The sequence below is a fragment of the Sciurus carolinensis genome, chromosome 6 (genome assembly GCF_902686445.1).
Source record: "Sciurus carolinensis chromosome 6, mSciCar1.2, whole genome shotgun sequence".
NCBI classification, from domain to species: Eukaryota; Metazoa; Chordata; class Mammalia; order Rodentia; family Sciuridae; genus Sciurus; species Sciurus carolinensis.
Window position 1 is genome coordinate 54,974,663 of NC_062218.1, and position 19,414 is coordinate 54,994,076.

The 19,414-nt window shown below is 39.5% G+C and overlaps 1 protein-coding gene across 3 annotated transcripts in view; it reads left to right on the forward strand.

Moving 5' to 3' along the window:
• The window catches only part of LOC124987467 (microtubule-associated serine/threonine-protein kinase 4-like), a 316,071-nt gene that overhangs the window by 223,386 nt on the left and 73,271 nt on the right, over positions 1-19,414 (forward strand). Inside the window, exon 4 of one of the 3 annotated variants that reach the window (XM_047556727.1) lies at positions 977-1,057. The exons of the other annotated variants lie outside the window; for them this stretch is intronic. Coding sequence (XP_047412683.1) covers positions 977-1,033 — 57 coding nt within the window. The 3' untranslated portion in view covers positions 1,034-1,057. Of the gene's footprint in view, positions 1-976; positions 1,058-19,414 lie in introns of those variants that run through there. 3 annotated transcript variants of the gene reach the window in all.

A 19,414-nucleotide genomic window follows, 5' to 3' on the forward strand; every position in this document is an offset into this window, starting at 1 on the left:
CATTTAATTGAGGTAATTATTAAAATTTAAATTTGACCTTTTTTATAGTGACCACTGATTTTGAGTGTTCCGTGAAGTTAATCATACCTATAATGGGCATGTAATGTTATCTGTACAAGTAATATTTTAAATCAAATACCGCAAAGTCCTTGGCTATAGATAACAATTAATGACAAAGCCCACCAGATTTTATTATGTGAATACACGTGTACAAGCAGTATACCTTGAGGTTAGTACTTTGTGATTGACTCCACAATATTGTGAACATATTCTGCAAAGGTATAAAATCGCAGAAAAAATGAGTTTATTAATGGAAATTAGTCTAGATCCCAATTATTACCTGTGAATAGTGTCATCATTTGAAGTTTTTATTGCATTTTAACACATGGCTTATCTTGATGAGAAAATATATAGCAAAGGGTAAATGTAGCAATTTTCCTTTTACTATTCCCTCTGCTAAGCCATTATTGCTCAATGTTATTTTTCAGCAGCCTTTCATTTTTGTCCCAAATGTTTTTGCCTCTGGCTGGTTTTATTTCTTTAAAATGTATGTGTATCACTTCTCAAAGTGATACATTTTGACAGGTAATCGATATTTTTTCATAGTAGATTTGATGGTGTGATGGTCATAATCTTCATCTTAGACTTAGTTAATGGTGGAATACTAACCTAGCTTTTATCTCAAAATATTCCTTTGTTTACTTTTCATCCTCAGCCCTATTCTTTTTTATCACTCCCACACGCCAAACAATTCCAGCTGCAAGGTACCTGAGATGCACAGGGTTCACTTCTCTGGGATGCCTGTCACCTGACTTTTGGACAGTGTCCTCAAAATGTCTTCTGATAGCAGTGCCAACTAGTTTTGCCACTGGTCACAGAAAAGAGACTTTTGGGTTCTCTTTTGCATATTTTTTCCTCTTAGTAACCTGTGATCTTTATTTCAAGACAAAAAGTGTTTCCCCTTCTCTCTCTCCAGAGGGAACTTGGTGTTCTCCACCATACTCCACTTTTTCTAGAAGTACCAGCACAGTGAACATCACAGTACTCAGAACAGAGGTAAGGACATCATGGTTGACTTTCGATTTTAAAAGTTCAGCTTTTGGAGTCAGGTGTTTTTTTTTTTTCTTCTTTCTGAAACTAGGTAGGACTTTCTCTGCCTCTGTGGACGGACAACGTGACTCTTAAAGTTGGTAACTTCATGCTGACCTGCTCATGATTGAGGCTTTGTCTACTAGGGCTCTTGGAATTCAGGGCACTTTCTGTGTTCCTCTCTCAAAGGGGAACTTGAGGGAGAAGGGGCAACACTTGTCATTCTCTTTGTTTTCATTGAAAAAAAAAGTCTTCACTTTACAGGAGAAGGTTGACTGACAGGAGGGCTTGTGAAGGATGGGAATCTCTTCCATCAAATTCGCAGAGGACCCATAGATAGCAAACCCATCTTGTTCTCCCTCTTCGACTTCCTCTTTTCTTTCTTTTTTTGGCACTTCAATTTAAACAGCTTTACTTTTTTCAAAATCTTTTAAAAATATGGTTTGTGCTCGAATCTGTTGGTGTACTTTGATATGCACAATGACCAGTTTTGTGCTGTTTTCTTTCGTTTTTTTTTTTCCCTAGGAGATGGCATTACTTCTCTACATGTAAAGGAGAGCTAAAAACTCTCCAGGGCTTTCTGCAGAAGTGGTATCAAGTGAACACACTTAAGAGGAAAAGCATGCTTCTCTGTTGATCCTTTTACTGGGGTGGCATCTCTTGACAAGGAAGCTCTGTGTCTGGAGACATACGTAAAGACTGGGAACGAAAAATGCAGTCAGTTTTCCTCAGTGGTTAGATTCATAAATTCCTGAGCTATTTTTTAATGACATAATCTAATCAATTGATAGTAATCCTAATAGTATGCTGACAGCCAGAAAGGAACGAAAGCTAGTGAAGTAACAGTCAAATGGATAGGGACACATTAGCTACTTCCTTCCTCTCACATTTAGAAATCTCTAAAGAGCTGGATCACCTAAAAATCCAGGAATTACTGATCTTTTAAAAAACATGTAGGCCTGCCTTTTTGACTTTCTTTCAAAAACAAACAAACAAACAAAAAAACCGAATTTGTCTAATAACTAGAGTGAAGGAAGATGTGCTTCTCAAACTGCAGATAGTCCTTATGTCTCCCAGGACCAAATAATTCTCTCAATTTAAATATCTTTAGAATAGACACCAGGGGGAATAATTTATTATAAATTGGTAGTACTGTGTATTGTTACTCCTGTGCCATCCCAGTAATGAAAACTTAATATTCATCTCTTGGTTGCTTTGAATTGAAATAAGATGAGGATGAGCGGAGTAAACAAGCCGAAACAAGACTGTGAAATTGCACATGATGGGAATCTTTTTTTTTTTTTCCTGCTTATAGACTATAAATAGGTTAATATTCTAACCACTGATGGTTCTTAAAATTTCTTCCCCTTCCCCCCTTTTCCATTTTGGTCAGGTGTCAACAAACTAAGTTATTTTCATGAGGGAAATTAAAATCTAAGTTGTTTGTGTCTTTGGGCTCGGGATTGACTGGTGAGGTATTTATGTAAATGATCAGGGCTTTTAAGCTGGAGGTGTGAAGAGTTTTGGGAGGCAGGCTGGGAGCCGCTTCCCCAGCCCTGGTTTTCGGGTTTTCAGGCAGTGTGTGTGTGTGTGTGCTCTGCTACATTTTGTTTTCTTTGATGCCTTCAGAAAAGATGAGCGCCAGGGATAGTGGTGCTGCTTGGCTGACCAGCTGTGCCCTAGTTTTTCACCGTCCCAATCAGCAGCTGTCTTTTACAGAGGTGTCTGTCACCGCTGATTTACTTAGCCACTTTGACCCTATACTTGATTCAGAAGGGGCTTGACCCAGAGCCACTGCTGAAAGCCATTTACCGGTTGCCTGGAATGCCATGGCCAGCTTTTCGAAGAAGAACAAAAAAGCAGGGATCCTAGGGTTTTCCATCTGATAACGAGAGCCGCTGCCTGCGTGGATATGTGCATTAGGTGTTGGAGCCCACTTGCTGCTCTCTCCCTCCAACTGCAAGCATCCGTGATCTCCGAAGTTGCTGGAGTGAATAACTAAGCGGGACCAGCTGACTCCGGGCTCCAATCAGCTAGAGCGTGATGTAAGTGTTTAGCAGCTGCGGGGCTCTGAATTAGCGTGCCCAAGTAGAGGTAGTACAGCATGGCTAGACTGTGGTGAGAGGCTCAGAGAAAGCAGAGGGGGAGATGGATGAGTCCAGCATTCTAAGACGGAGAGGGCTCCAGGTAGGAATCGTTCTGTTCTTGACATGTAGCATTGTCAGTAGCCAGCCATTGAGGATTTCAAAGTTCCCTTGTCATTCCTTTACTGGGCATGAATATGTGCACCGTTCTTAGTGTCTACTTGGCAGTGAGCTCTGCCGAGTCTCTAGTTACAGGTATGACACATCACAGGTTCGATGAGGGAGGCTCTTTTGTCAGAGACAATAGATATGACTTTTAGTTTGACACTTTGGCGGCGGTTTGTTTTTCTGCTGGTTGTTCAAGAATAGTTAAACGTGGCTGGCAGTGACAGCTGATGAGCCGGTTTGGCATTCTGTCAAGTGTCTGGGAAGTCTGTGGAGGGTAGCAACTCTGTCCAGTCCTGGGAACACAGGACTCAGTTTTGCTTTGGGGTCAACCTCCTCCTAGCAGCATCTGTGTAATCGCATGGCAGTTGTGGGCAGCTGCTGGGAGTCTCCCCCGACAGTAAAATGAAAGTTTCTTCTGCTGGCAGCTCAATCAAAGTTTGCTGTAATTTATTTATATTGAAATGAGGCAAAGATATGTATCTCACAACCCTACTTTTTTTGTGCCCAAGTTTCTCTTAATTAAATTACTCTGACTTTGGTGTACAAATGTATTCCAAGTTAAAACTTGGTAAATCGGAAAAGTTGGAAAAAACAAAACAAAACAAAACATCTGTTTGGCAGTTGGTAAGTTTAAGGAAGCCAAAACATAAGTCTATCCAAAATTGGTATTTTAACTCCTGATAACTCTTTTTCCTGTGTATAAGGGATATTTTTCTTTGGGAAAGAACCTCTTCATTAGCCATTGTTAAACTTAGTCATTATTTTTGAAATTAAGAAAAAATGCATGCTTGCAAATACAGAATATACAGCACATTTTAGAAAGGCTTCCGTGACGGTCTTTTGAATCACAATTGGTCTTCCTGTCTGCTTTTTTGTGCTGTCAATTACAAATAGTAATATTATTTAGACCACTATAATATTATAATATTGTGGGCAAACCAAAGGATTATTTGCAGGTAAACAAAAGAGGGATTAAGAAGTTGGGGTTAAATGTCATCTATTGTTCTCAACCTAAGTAAACAGCCCAGCTCCTTAATGAATGCCAGTGTGGTCATTGTTTTGAATGTACAGTGGGGTTAGTCACGGCTGTGGATTTCCTTTTCTTTGTTTTCATCACCTCCATAAAGTTCTGGTGATGCACAGCTGTTTGTGTCCACATCCTCTTTGGACTCACTAGTTAAATATGGAAATGCTCTTTGTTGAAAAGATGATGAACTCTATAAAATTACTAATAGTTTATATTATCCATGAATTGACTGAGAAGTCTCTCATTCATTTCTGGTGATTTCAAATGTATTTTTGAGAACAAATTCCTTTTTCTTCTTTTTTGTTTTTCATTTCTTTAACCTACCTCTTGTGACAACTTCACTGGAAAGCTATGGTGCTTTGAAGTATTATGAATTTATTTCATGGACCTTTCATTGTGGAAATAAAGGAATCATTATTTTGGTTATTTAAAATAATGGAGCTATTGTCTATCTAAAAGATTTGCAGTAAAACAAAGGAAGCACTACTTGCTCATATAGTATTAGAGTGCTAGATTTTTTATACTTAAAGATGAGTAGTAAAAGAAACTTTTACTACACCTACCATCATCTTCTGTATAATGGTTAGAGAATGTCTGCTTTGTACTCTGAATGGGAAAAAGTCTTCATGTCATGAGAAATAGCATCAAAGTGCCTAAAAGTTCTGCTACTTCATAGTTAGAACTCCATTCTGCCTTACACAGTGCCCGTTTTGCTCTTACTGCATTAAGTCTAACATTTGAAAAATGACATCCCATATACAGAGTGGCTATATTAAGGAATTCCACTGTAAGGAAACTACAAAGTAAAAAAATTAAGTGTGTATTTGTATTACAACAGATGTCAGCGGTAGAGTTCAGAAGAGCAACGCCACCTAGTGAATTTAAGAATTCAGTTAATTTACAAATGCTCTGAATGAGAAGCATTTCATCTGGCCAGCCAGGGAGGCACACCTGTGATAGTAAAAAGCGAGGCGCAAATTGGTATGTTTGTATTCCTGGCTCTGACCCTGTGTTACTAGGTAATCAGAGCAAGTCACATCCCTTCTAGTGTCTGATTATTATTCTGTGAAATCCACAATCTGACATATGACTTGAGTTTATTACAGAAGGAGATAGGTATAATTGTGTTTTCAAAAGTTAAAGGTCTTTCTGATAAGCGGATGATGATACATACTTAGGGGTGGGAGGGAGGCAAGAATGGAGGAAGGATGGATTGTATAGAGGAAAATGAGGAGCGTGGGGGGGGGAAGAAAAATAACAGAATGAGACAAACATTACCCTATGTACATGTATGATTACACAAATGGTATGACTCTACTTCATGTACAAACACGGAAGCAAGTTGTACCCCATTTGTTTATAATGAATCAAAATAATTAAATTATTACAAAATAAAGACTTCTTGTTAAAAAAGGTTAAAGGTCACATAATAGCTTATAATAGGTTCTCAAAAAATATATTCTTGGGAAGAAATGATGATTTCTATTCTTTAAAACATTCCATATCATTGCCAACAGAATAAAATTATATTTTCTCCACATTTCTTGTTTGAAGTTGTCTCTAAATTAGAACAGTTACTAGTAAAGCTAGTAAACATTATTTTCAGTGGTCATTATGACAGGTGAATACTTAGGATTTTATATAATAATGGGAATAAGAGTCTATGTGCTGAATAGATACATAGTGTGTGGAACTAACCAGCTCTTTAAATAACTTAGAGCCTCATGTCAGAAATCTGAAGCATATACTATTCTAATTCTCTAAAATCTAATTTTATAATAATGCAGTATGTGTTTAGTATAAAGTCTTGCAGTATGTGTTCAGAACCTATTTTTAAGTCTTCAGTACCTCTAGCTCTTCAAAACACCATACTGGTGGTGTCTTTAAATTTTGGACTTTGAAAATTTATCTCAGTCAGACCATATAATTTCTCAGAATGTGGCTACCTCATAAAATGGCAGCACAACTGAACTTCTCATCCGAAGCACTGTGCTTTTCCATCTTTTCTGTGGGCTGTGTTAATATTTCCAATACTACTAATAGCACTTCAGTCACTCACTGCCTTTAAGGTGAGTGTGAAAGAAAGAGGCCCCAGTGGTCTCCACTGTTAACCGTCTGGGAAAGTCTGGGAAACGTCTTGGATTGCATCTCAAAACGTGGACAATTCTGACGGATGGAAGGGCTTGGTCAGATCTTGGACTTGGGGCAATTTGAATTTCTAGACAGGGCTAATTCGTCAAAGGATAACTGACTCCTTTTGGGCCTAATATTCCTCATTTGTGGATCATATTATTTTTTAGCTGTCAGGGAAATGAATTAATTGTGTTAGTGATTTCTATTATGTTCCCCTTGTATTTGTTATAATGAGACCATCCCTATCCCTAATGTGATGGATTCCAGGGCTGGAGAACAATGGATGACAGGCATCAATATGGCAGGCAGAAGTCACTGAGGGGGGGCTACTCCAGAGAGACCTCCCGCAGTGCCTGTCCTGCCATCCTCTTGTCCATCCCTGCCTGGCATCATCCTCCCTTGCTGACTCTCCTCCCTCAATTGACGATGGCCTTTCCAGGTCACTTCTGACTGTCACACCCAGCTAGAATGTGCATGGGGGGCAGTTTTTCCCCTAAATTTACTATATGATGCAGTTATACAGCAAAACAACTAAATGTTTATAATTTAAACTTGTAGATTTGTGAGAATGTTTCCTTCTCTTTTTCCTGTGTCTTATCTCATACCACCAACCTATTTAGAACAAGAACAAAGAGTTAACATCTCCCCTGGGCCTAGGAACTGACTTTCCACTGGCCTTGGTCTAGAATTCAGGTTTAGAAAGCTGTGAAGCATGTGGCCACTTTTTGTTCTGACTGGACATCAAATCACTTCTATTTTGTATTCGAGTGTGGGCCATTCAAGTCATAACCTCTAAATGTTTCCTCTGAGTTAACTTTACTGTAATTATGGATATTTTACACCTTACCTGAAATCCAATAGCATGATCATTATGTGGAAGTATTACTCTGTCGTTATTCATTGGAAGACTGGGTGGATATAGTGAGATGTATAGTTGGAAGATTATAACAGAAACACTTATGATAGTATTTATTTTTTAAAAACTACTTTTAGTTGTTGATGCACACATGCCTTTATTTTATTCACTTATTTTTATGCAGTGTTGAGGATTGAACCCAGTGACCCACACATGCTAGGCAAGTGCTCCACCACTGAGCTACAGCCCCAGCCCCATGTGATAATATTTATTCCTCTTTGGGATAAGTACTTTTATTCTTCAGCAGTTCCAGAAAACAGGAAGACTTCTATGTGACAAGAAGAATCAACATAATAAAAGAACTTTTCGTAGCACCTGTTAGACACATCAACAGTGTATCTGAATGGTATTTCTTATCCATTGTTGGAGTTTAGTTTTTCCCTCTGAGGTAATCATCATACTATAGTTTTCTGAATCTTTCAGAAAACATTTCTATTTTGTACTCTAAGAATTATTTCTTAATAAAATAGTAATAGTATAAAATAAGAAACAAATTTAGATGATAGCTCCTCTTGCACTATCCAGCTCTACTGTAGAGTTGTTGAACACTAGAACATCGTCATATCTATTTCAGTCAATGCCTTGGTAACCTTCCAAGTCATCCTGGTTCCCACCTTTGATTTCTCCATCTCTTGCCCTGTTGTCAAACCCTGTCAGTTCTACTATAAACGTATGCCTGGAGTCCAGACCTGCCCTGTTTCACTCCTGGGTTGTGAAGATATCTTGGACCCTCTGTGCCCAGGCCCTCCCCAGTCCATCCTGCTTCTCAGTCAGCTTACATAGCCATCCCTGCTTGAAAATCCCCCCCAGGCTTCTCTTTGTCTGCCCCAGTAGAGAGAGTAAAATCACACTGCTCTCTCTCTAGCTGTCTCTTGTTCAGCTCCAGTCTGCCTTTCTGGTTTCATCTTCTTCAACTCTTTGTCTTCCAGAACCCTGTTCCATCACCTTCTCTCCCAGCATGCTTTGAGATTTTGAAACCTCGTAATCCTCTTTTCCTATCACTACTTTTCTTTATGTTGTCTAAATTCTTCCTGTTTGTCAGAAACCAAAGTAAATTCTAATTCTTTCATGGAATTTTCCATAAATAATTAATTAATTCTATTCTTAACTTTATAATAGGCCCTTGTCTTTTACTTGTACACTGTTTTATTTGCATGTTATAGCATGATGCATTTTTTAAACTTATTTTTGTATAAAATGATTAAACTGTTTAAAATTATCTCATTTAAAAATATTTTACCCTACAACTAATTTACTGAGTAGTTGCAGCTTTAGATTCTTATATATTTAATAACAGAATAGCTCTGAGACAAAATTTCTTAACTACTTTGAATCTCTATGTCCATATCTATAAAATGGAGATAACAAATGAAGGATTTAAATATTGAAGGAGACTGGAAATCTTTTAGCACAATGTCTGTATGTGGTTCCTCCTCAATCTTAGTTCTCGTCCCTGTCTCACCATGAAGCCTTGCATAGTGCAACTTTAAGTAATTAAGTATGGGTGTCAGGCAGGATCCAGGCGATAAAAAAGATGGCATGTACTAACTGAATGATTGGTGGAGAGTTTAATGAAGGGATTGTTGAAAGGATTGGAGCAGGTGTCGGGAAAAGTTAGGGGATGGTGTAGTACCATGTGCTGGAAGCAACAGGGAGCCCTTGCCCAAAGGGGTGAGGAGGGAAAAGTTAACAGAATCTGGAGACAGAGATGACAGGAGATAGGAGAGGTGACCCTAGGAATAGGGACAGTCAACCATATGACTCCTCAGGGATGTGCCAGGGCATAGATACCTTGACTTTATTTTCCCCTGTTCTTCTGAACCCTTGCTGTGCTGTCCATGAGCAGAGGCCAGAGGGCAAGGGAATTCATGGACTCTGGGGCCCAGCATGGGATGAAGAGTATGTCTGGCTGGGTAAAGGAAGTGCATCCAGCATAGTTGATAATCACACACACTGACCTGTCCCTGGCTCTTAGCATTTTGCCAGGCAAAGTCAGTGTTCAGTTTTCATAGTGCACCTCACTGGGACCTGAACTGAGTTCAAGCATTTGAACAGCCTCAAAGATGCTCTTTGTGAAAACTCACAGTCCCCAAGCATTGCCCAGTGTTGTGCAATAATGATGTAATGTCTCCAATCAGGCCCTCATTCTCATGGGGAAATGTTAGTTCATCCATTATCTACTTTAGTATTTGGAGCTCATGACTCTTCCTTGAATCACTAATGCAGGATACCTGTGCTGCAGCTCCTGCAAGCAGTCTGTTGTGAATTGCTCTGCTTTACAGATCCTGCGCATGCTTGTCTCAGAGAAGTGTTGTGCAAGAGGAACAGCCCAGGAGACCTCCTATGGTTCATCTCCCAGATTCCCCCCAGGTTTGCCCTACTGCAGGCCCCTGCACCAGGATGTGACACACCTAGGCAGTCCATCTCCACCTCTGTAGAAGCCCCTTTGCAGAATCATAAACTCGCATTACATGCTTGGCTTTTATTGAGAGTTGATAAAAGAAATGACTGAGAAAACATCTGCACTTTTTGTAAAACTCTCCTTGAGGTCCCATCCATTATGTTGTGCTCTCCTACTGTACTAGGCCCACACAATAAATTAAATTCAAGTTCAGCACTAAAAAACTCCTGCCCCTAGTGAGCCAGTTTGTGTCTTTCAGTCTGGGGATGAGAATGATGTGACTCCTGTGTCTTTCCGTTTGTGCCTCAGCTGATCAGGACTGAGTTTTATGCTTAGCTGCAACAGTTCTCTGGATTAGCCACTGCTTCATTGTTTAGCTATTGGTTCCTTCTTATAAGAGTTGTGTGGTTACATTTGTTATATCTTTTTAAAATCTTTAGTTGCCCCAAAGATGCTCTCAAGTAGATAAGACCTAAAAATTTTGATAATTTGCATTTAAAACAATGAAAGTGCTTAAAAGAGCGACCAAAGACAAAAGTAGACTAAAAGACCAACTGATCAATAAACTATAAAAATTGAGAATTACACCAACTTACAGAGATCAATATGCGTGCAGCAGCCAATCATTTTATTTTTGGCACCAGGGTCTAAAGAACAGGGTATTGGATTTACCAGAAACTTACTTTTCCAATAAATTATGAAGAACCATACAACTTTTTAAAGTATCATAGAAATCATATAATTTTTCTTTGAAGCAATCAAAAGCACAAGGATTAGCAGATAATTTATGACATACATGTGTTAAGAGGACAGCATTGCTGTTAAAATTGTGCTTTTTACAAATATTTAATGATATGGGGAAAAGCTGACAGTAATGTCAAATGAAAAAACAAAGAATATGACTTTAACTGTATTTGTATGTACAATTCACATATGTCTGAGGCAGGTGTAAAAGCATGTATGCACATATGTACACATGTGTGTATATACTGTAGCCTAGAAGGATGAAGGAAAGAGCCTGTATGTGCTTTGAGTGGTCAAGATCATCTCTACCACTAACTGTGTGATGTTGGTGGTGCTATTTAATTCCTTACCAATACAGTACTAGCACTTATTCAGAGTTGTTGAGGATGAATTAAAATGAGATATAAAAAGTCCCCAAAATATTCATCATGGCTAACAATTATCAAGAAATAATTTTCTTTTTCTTCATCATTAACATTTGAAAAAAAAAACAGGAAGAAAATATATTAAAATGTTGGTCTATTGTATATTGATGGGGTCATAAGAGTTTGTTTTTATTCTAACCATTCTACAGAGTATATTATTTTATAATCAATCAGAAAAGTGTTGTTAGGTGGCCTATTTTTATTTTTACTTCATTGTCTAAGAAAAACCTTTGAAGTACTCGGTGCCATCAATGAAAGGTCCTTAAAGATCATTTTTCTTTTTGTGCAAAAATGTGAAACTCAAAAATGTATAAATCAACTCTGATGTGATGCATGTCACCAAACCTGAGGACAGTGGTTTGAATGCAGCAGCTTGAGCTTTTGAGCCACCTGGAGAGCTTCCCAAGTCCTGCCTATGATCTGCACATAATCCACAGCAGTTCAGTCAGTGTCTCACAGTGGTGAGCAGTCAAAGTTTGAGACCAACTGCTCCTAAGGGGCTAAATGTCCAAGTAACCCCCAAGTTGTGGAGCATATACCACTTCTATATCCAAAATGCATGATTTGACAGCCTTTAGAAGATGTGTCCTCCTTTCTTCCAGTGAGAACTGGCATGTTTTTCTCTTCATGGAGAGGTGGGTGGAATGTGCACGTATTAATTACATTTGTTTCTTGCATTCCCCAATAATAGCAATGATAGCCATGTGAGAGCTGAAACTGTAAACCAACCACCTCAGTGGGGCAGTTATTATAATGGGGTGACTGTAGGTAGCTCTAGACCTATTCCTCCAAAAGGACCCATGGCGCTGGTGGTGTCCAGGTGCAATTGTATGTTTTTAAAATTGCTGCCACATGCTCATGCTTTACATCAGAAAACTACTTTAAGGTCATGTAGGATGGTTGCCTTGCCCCTTGCAGCAAGTGCTAGAGATGGCAAATACCTGTGATTTGTGTTGGAGCCCTTCTCACAGGTACTCTTGAGGAATGTGCATGTCTCAGAATGCTGGTTATTTCACTTAGATTGTGGAGGTGTGTGCTTTTGATTCAGGCAGCCAAGGACAGAGCCTCATTCTTTGCTTTTCTTTCAACAAATGTTTAATAATAATAGCATATATCGACAGGTTTGTATCAGAGGATTACGTGCATGTCTTCCGTACATACTTTATGCTTTTCTCCCAAGCTCTAGCAGTACAGAAGTGAATAGAATAAAATACCATTTTTCCAGGGGTTTGTAGAGTGGTAGGGAAGACAAACAACCGTTTCCAAAATAGCACATGCTGCAAACCATGTCAATCATGATTCAGGGGCCTGGGGATGGTGCCCAGCTCTGCTGAAGGAAGTTGGGAAAGCTTAGTGGAGGTGGAGCTCTTTCTGACAGATGAAAGATGCACAGGTGTGCATTAGTCAAGAAAGGCATCCCAGGCAGGGGGAACAACACAGTGTGTGCAAGGTGTGATGGCTAGATAGGGTGCACCCTTAACAAGGATGTGTAAATAGTGTTCGTGACAAGCAGGCAGTGATGAGCAGTGCCCTGAGAATATGAGGGACTTGAACTTCCAAAGGTAGGAAGACAATGAAAATACAGAGCTGCTTTACCCAGTGTTGACTTTTCTGTTAACTATGAATGAAGAATACTTGGGAAGAGCCCAAGAATCGAAGCAGGATAGATAGCTAGGGAGTAGAAGTGCACAGGTGAGTGATGCCACGGCTGGACGGAGGTGCTGATGGGTGGAAGTTGAGGAAAGGCAACAAAACATGGTGGCAGGTCATCACATTAGAGGGATGTGGTGACCTGCTGAAGGCTAAGAAAGGTGATGTAGAAGAAGCTATAGTCGATTCCCAGGTTTCAGGAGTTAGTGACTAGAAACAACTAAAGAAGTGAAGGTGATTTGGTTGGTGAGAGGATGGTTAGATGGTCTGTGAATCTTGTGTTTGAAGTACCTGTGGAGCCATCTGGGGGAGATGCTCAGTGAGCACTTGGGTGTGTAGTTTTGGACGTCTAAGGAGAGGTCAATCCTGGGCAGAGATTCTGAAGAAGTCATCAGCTTTCATAATTGATTGAGCCAGACTATGAATAAGGAGAAGACAGTATCTCCCAGACTAATATTGATTTCTGTTAGAATGGTTTTCAAGAATTATGCCTTAATGTGTATCTTAACACTTTGTTTTGCAGGAATGGTTAAAATCACATAGTAAACAAAGTAGTTTTATGGTTTAGTGTCAGGTTTTGAAAGTGATGTATCCAATTTTGGAGATGCGTGTGCTTTTTTTCTTTTGCAAATTGCTTCCAACTTTGACAACTTGCCTACAAGTCTCATTCCAATACAATTTTGAAAAGGCAGAATGAAACATCTCAAACTAGAGACTGTAATGGAAAAAGCAATTCATTCTTAAATGAGGATGATGAGGTTGGTACCATACTGCTTAGAACAGTGAGTGAATTTAAAACCTGAGTGAGATTATATCAAATTCAGACATATTTTTCTTTCCATTTGAATGGAATTTCTGTAATTGAAGAAAGACACACAAAAGGTACAATTTTATTAGTTTTCTGACACTGTTCCCAATTTCTTTTTGCATATATATGTGTACACAAAGCCCTGAAATCATGTTGCTAATAAACCTGAACCCTTCTTTTTTGGGGGGACAAAACATGAGAAGAGTAGAGTACTTTTTTTAGAATACTTTTCTTTCTGGTTCCTGCTTAGTCTTCTAGTGTGTTAAGAACATGCAAACACTTAGGAAAGTGGTGGGGAGTCAGAGGTAGAATCTATTATAATGAGCTCAAAGTGACTTTGGAAAACGTTAAATATTTTCTAATGGAGTTTTCTTTTAGCTTAGTGCCCAAAGGTAGAAGTAGGTCTGGAAGTATTTCATTTTATATATTTTTGTCACAATATTCTTCATGATGAGGTAGTGATAGTTTTATATTTTCTAATAACCTATCCTCAATGTTAGCAGTGCTGTGAAGGTAAAGATTGAGTAATACTATTGATATGCCTATTTACACTTTTCCTTTAAAACTTTATTCCACATATAAATTGTGAAGCCCACAGATTCGTTTTCATGATCTGTATAGCAATTCAACTATGAGCCAGTATGGCAAATATGAATCAGATTTGATAATGTGGTAGATGTGATTATTCTCTGAATTTTGTGCTGAGCTGTAGTAGAAGTATTCATTTACCCCCCTGCTGTGGCCTCAAGGTGAGCAGAGTTACTTTCCTCTCATTTGACTTTGGGCTTAGCCATGTGGCTATTATTGGCCACTGAGCTGTTGATGGATGGGTTTGATTGGAGTCTTGAATGATGCTTGTGCAGTTTTGCAAAGTTTTGTCTTTGGTGATCTATCATGAGAAGAGCATGAAGGTCACTGCTACCCAACTGTCCTTTGTCCCCCTGTAGCCTGGAGTCAAGTTCAATAGACCTACATTCTACCTGCAGACGTGCAAGTATGAGAAAAAAAAAAGTTCATTATTGTAAGCCATTGAATTCTGTGGGTTGTTACTGAGCACATAAGGACAATGGTGACTAATGTAGGGGATAAGCTCATGTTTGCTAAAAAGCAAACTGAAGTCTTCTAGGCTCCTGTTTGGATGTCAATCCACCACTTACTGGCCTTGTTTTCTTGGGCATGCTGCTCTCTTGTAACTCGAGGTTTTGCATTAGAAAGGTATACTACTTACCCTACCCCCCCGGAATGTTGTAAAAATAAGTAAGACATGTACATTAAATTACTTCGAAGGGTGTCAAGCAGATAGTAAGAACCTGGTGATTTCATAGTAAGTTTTGGCTGCTGTTACTGTTGTGTTTGTGGATAGCTGAGCCTTCTTCCTCCTCTGCTTCCCTTGCATCATGTGGCATTGCCACATCCTAGCTGTGTGAGTCTGGAACACACAATTTTAACTTATCTGAGGTTTAGTTTCTTCTTCTTTGACATAAAGATGCTAACATTTACCTGGCAGAGGAGTTATAAGGACTGTACCAGAATTAGGCAAGTATCTATCTTAGTCAGCCTGGGCTGCTAGAAGAAAGTGACAGACTGATGGCTTTCATAACACATATTCGTTTTTCACAGTTCTGGAGGCTGGGAAGTCCAAGGTCAAGGTCCCAGCAGGTTAAGCATCTGATGGGGGCTGTCCTTTTGGTTCACAGACAGTCATACCTTGTGTAATGAGAAGAGGTCTCACATTCCTTCTTCTTCTTCTTTTGTTACTTTTATTTTTGGTACTGGAGATTGAATCTAGGGGTACTTTACCACTGAACTACACCCTGAGCCCTTTTAATTTTTTATTTTGAGACTTGGCTTTGCTAAATTGCTGAGGCTGGTCTCTAACTTGTGATCCTCCCTGCTTCAGCCTCCTGAGTCATGTCTCTTTTTTTTTTTTTTTTTTAAATAAGGGCATCAATGCCATCCTGAGGAAACCTACCTTGATATATTATCTACTTCTAATTACCTCCCAAAGGCCCCATTTGTAAATATCATCATATTGGTGATAAGGAATTCAACATGGAACTTTTGGGTTAGTGGATGGGGGGAATATAGACATTCGGATCACAGTACTAACTATGCCTAGTAAGTGGATACTTGGTAAAATTAACTTTATTATGATGTCTACTCTCCATGAATTTTTTTAGTCCTTCCTTAATTCCCATTTCTTTAAACTTCACTGTTTCTTGAGTATCTATTATGATAGAGGCGTAACACCTCGTGCTTTGGATTTCTCAGTGTCTAGCAATCCCTGTTTTTATTAAAAGAGAATAAAAAAGAGTGCGGACAGCCGTCTCCCTATGAACACAAGTGCTGCAACGCAAAAGGCCCAATATGTTGGTAAGGCTGTTCAAATAGGTAGCACTTGCGTATTGACTCTTGTTCCTGCAGGCATTCCAAAAATCCTTTTGGAACAAGGGGACTTATAAAGGGCGGGAGTAGCTAATATAGACAGCAAAGACTTTTGATCCTGGGATTACAAGTCCTCATTAGGAGCGACCTGGCCTCTGAGTGCATGGTGACTGGGCTGGGATGTGAACCACTGGGGGTCCTGGGCAGCATGTGTACATAGTGGAGATGACATCTAAAATGCTTATGTTATAAATGGACAAAAACTGCCACGCTTACTTTTTTACCAGCTGGAAAAGTGTTTTGATGTGTTAACTGTCAGTCTTCTGAGTCTTTCCAGCTCTTCCCTTTTGTACAGATATTGTGGTGTACTGCCTTGTCTATTTCATTTCCACGTGTGTGTTCACTGACCGCATCATCCGGTACTGCACTGTATGCTTTCTATCCAGAATTTGTTCCGTGGAAAACCTCTGTCCTCAACATACTTGCTTTGAAATTATTTTGATGTGTATCAGCTGGATTAGATTTTGAGCTCCTGGATATTAACTTCTGTATGCCACTTTCTCTAGAAGCTAATTGACTGATTTGGGGTGGAGGCGAGATGAGAGTCTATACATTTGACCAATTTCACAGACCTTACCTTGCAAGCTATTGAAATGCAAATTCAGGCTATGCTGAGAGACTTCAAGAATTCACACATTCGGTTCTTTGTTTTCTTCTGAAAAATAAGCATTCAAAATTCATGCACATTCTATTATTCATGTGCTTTATATTTAGGTTCCGCTTGTATGTCTAGATAAATCTTATCACCATTATTTAAAATTTCATGAATGAAACTTTGCATCTCTAATGCCACACTAGCCAAGACAACTTAAACCAATCAAAATAATTTGAAGTGTAGCATTTAATGAGTTCTGATGTGTGTCTGAGTGTATGCATTTACATATACACCTATGTCATTGTCTTATCAATGCTGTCTGTATTTAACTCTCCTCTATGTAAAGGGTGAGAATTCTAAACAACCTTATGTTGTTTTGCCCCAGAAAAACCTGACTCTCATATGTGCTGCTTTAAAGTCTTGCCTGAAGTAGAGCATAGACATTGAAGCAATTTTCCTTGATAGTTGTCAGGTTAGTGGTCCTTAATGGGGATATTCTCTCCTGTGTGACTGTCCATCCCTCTGTTTTTTCAAGTCAGCCACCGCTTTCCACTTTTCAAGTGCTCTAGAAAGAATTTCTTATGTGGGCAAAACAGTTCTTCTGTCATTGGATCTGGGCGACAGGTTAGCTGTCCTCAGACAGTTAATGTCTTTAGGAATCCCTTTTTTCCTAAGCTGTGGTCACTTCACCCTGAAGAAGGAAGAACAACTTCTCCATATCCTGGACTCCCCCCACAAAGGGTCCTGCCTCATGCCTGTTGGTGCTGATGCTAATATTTTCTGATAAAACCTTCATTATTTGACCAGGCTGAGTCTCTGGCACCAGGTTGAGAAGAAGGAAGAGAGATTTAAGTTTTCTGTTAAACCTTGTGGTTCCATACAGGAATGTGGGTTGTGGCTTGAAATAAGCTTTCTATCACTTTCTGGGAACCATATCAAAAAGGACTCTATCAGTTCTCTTTGCAGTCTGGAAGGTTCTGTAATTTCCAGGAAAGTTCCCTTGCTCTGAGAAAATAACAAATGTTCGTGGGAATCTGGATACGTGGGCTGGTGTGTATCAGTGTTCATGCTTGGATCACCAAGGGGTTGCATAAATTCTTACAGTTGGACCATCTTGTTCACATTTATGAATCCTCTGCGTTGTTAGCCCACCCCCCTTCAGATTTGATAGGATGGATATGCTGGGGTGGCTTGTGGCGGCAACGGTGACTACATCATTTCCTGCCTCCTCTCACTGGGAGAGCGTCTTTGATTATAACAGCCCTTCCTGTCATTGTCAGATGCTTTCCTTAAGTTGTTCTAAACTGAAAACTGGTGTGAAGTCTGGCGTTCATCTCTAGCAGCTGGTCCCCGTCAGTCCTGGCTGTGCGCACATGCATTTATTTGCCTTGTGGAGGGGTGGTGGTTATGGACTGTTGGTTTCTGCTTTCCACAAATCCCCCTTCCACTCTGGGTTTTCTCAGTTACGAACTCGTATGACCTTTTAAATTTTCAAACACAGGCCCATATTTATATAATGTTCTTTCCATCTGCATTAAAAACAGCAGCTACTTTGGACTTCGTTTAATATGTTGCTTACATTTGAGGAAGCATCTTTGAATTTTCCATCTCTTTGCTAAAAAAGTGAACGGTTTATTCTTCCCAGCATCTCACAGTGACTAGTTGCAAACTTAGATATCTGCATTCAAATCCAGGTGGTTTGGCCACACTCTTAATGACCTTATGCAATTTTTGTTTCTTTGAGGTGCACAAGACAGATGGCCCAACTGATAATTATCATCTACTATGACAAGTTCACTAGAGGTTGTATCCAGGGTAATATGTGCTATGGTTTGGAAGTGATTTGGCCGCCAAGCGTCCATGTATTGGGAGTTTGGTCCCCAGTGTGGAGATGTGGGAGCAAATGGTACCTTTCAGATGTAGGGCCACTGGGAGGTCCTTAGGACTGTTAGAGGCATGCCCTTGGAAGGAATTAAATTACTTCTTATGAGATTCTGGTTACTTCTCATGAGAGAATTGATATATAAGGCTGAGTACTGCCCCACCCAGTTTTTCTTGCCACTTCCTGCCTCACCAGGTGCTCTTTCCCCCTGCACATGCTCTGCCATAACATCCTCACCAGAGCCCACTCTGACCTGAAATCTCTAGAAGTGTGCACTAAATAAATTTCTTTTCTTTGTAAGTGTCCTGCCTCAAGCACTTTATTATAGTGATGAAAAGCTGCCTAATACAACATGGAAGCCCGGAGATGGGTATGGTGTGGTTGCTATGCACAGGTGGAAAGTTGGAAAGAAGAGTTCAACTCACTCATATTTCTCCAGTGGCCTTGAAGAGCTAAAGCTATGTTGTGTTTTTCCAACTGTAGGGTTAGACGAGGAGATCAGCTCTGGATATTTTGCCTGTGAAGGAGGATAAAATAATGTCCATTGTTTTAAAAGGATGGCTATTTTGGTCTATGGAAATACAGCTAGTTTGTTGCTATATATTAATGACTTGGGTCCTGGAGAATAGAAGTAATCCCCAATTATAACCCATAAATTATGTAATTGTATCAAAAGGTATTTTATGATCTAAAAATCCCTGAAACATTCTCTTGCATCATGGAAGGATTGCAGAAAATAGTTGTTCTATGAAGAACCATGCTAGTAAACATGGAGAAGGGAATAAGGAGTCAGGCAAAAAGATGGAAGACTTAAAATTTTAGTTGGTTAATTTTAGTCCTTGGAAAATAGAGTGAAAGACATCTAAGGGGCTCATGAAGATAAAATGGTGCCTGGGAACATTTATTAATTTCATTATGGGGAATAAGTTTGAGGTAGAGCTGTAACTTTGTATGACTTACTCAAAAGATGTGGTCCCCTAGTGTTGAGCATGTCCTGGGTAACTGTTCCTTCTTAGCAGCCCCTGATTTCCCTTTGGGAAAGAGATG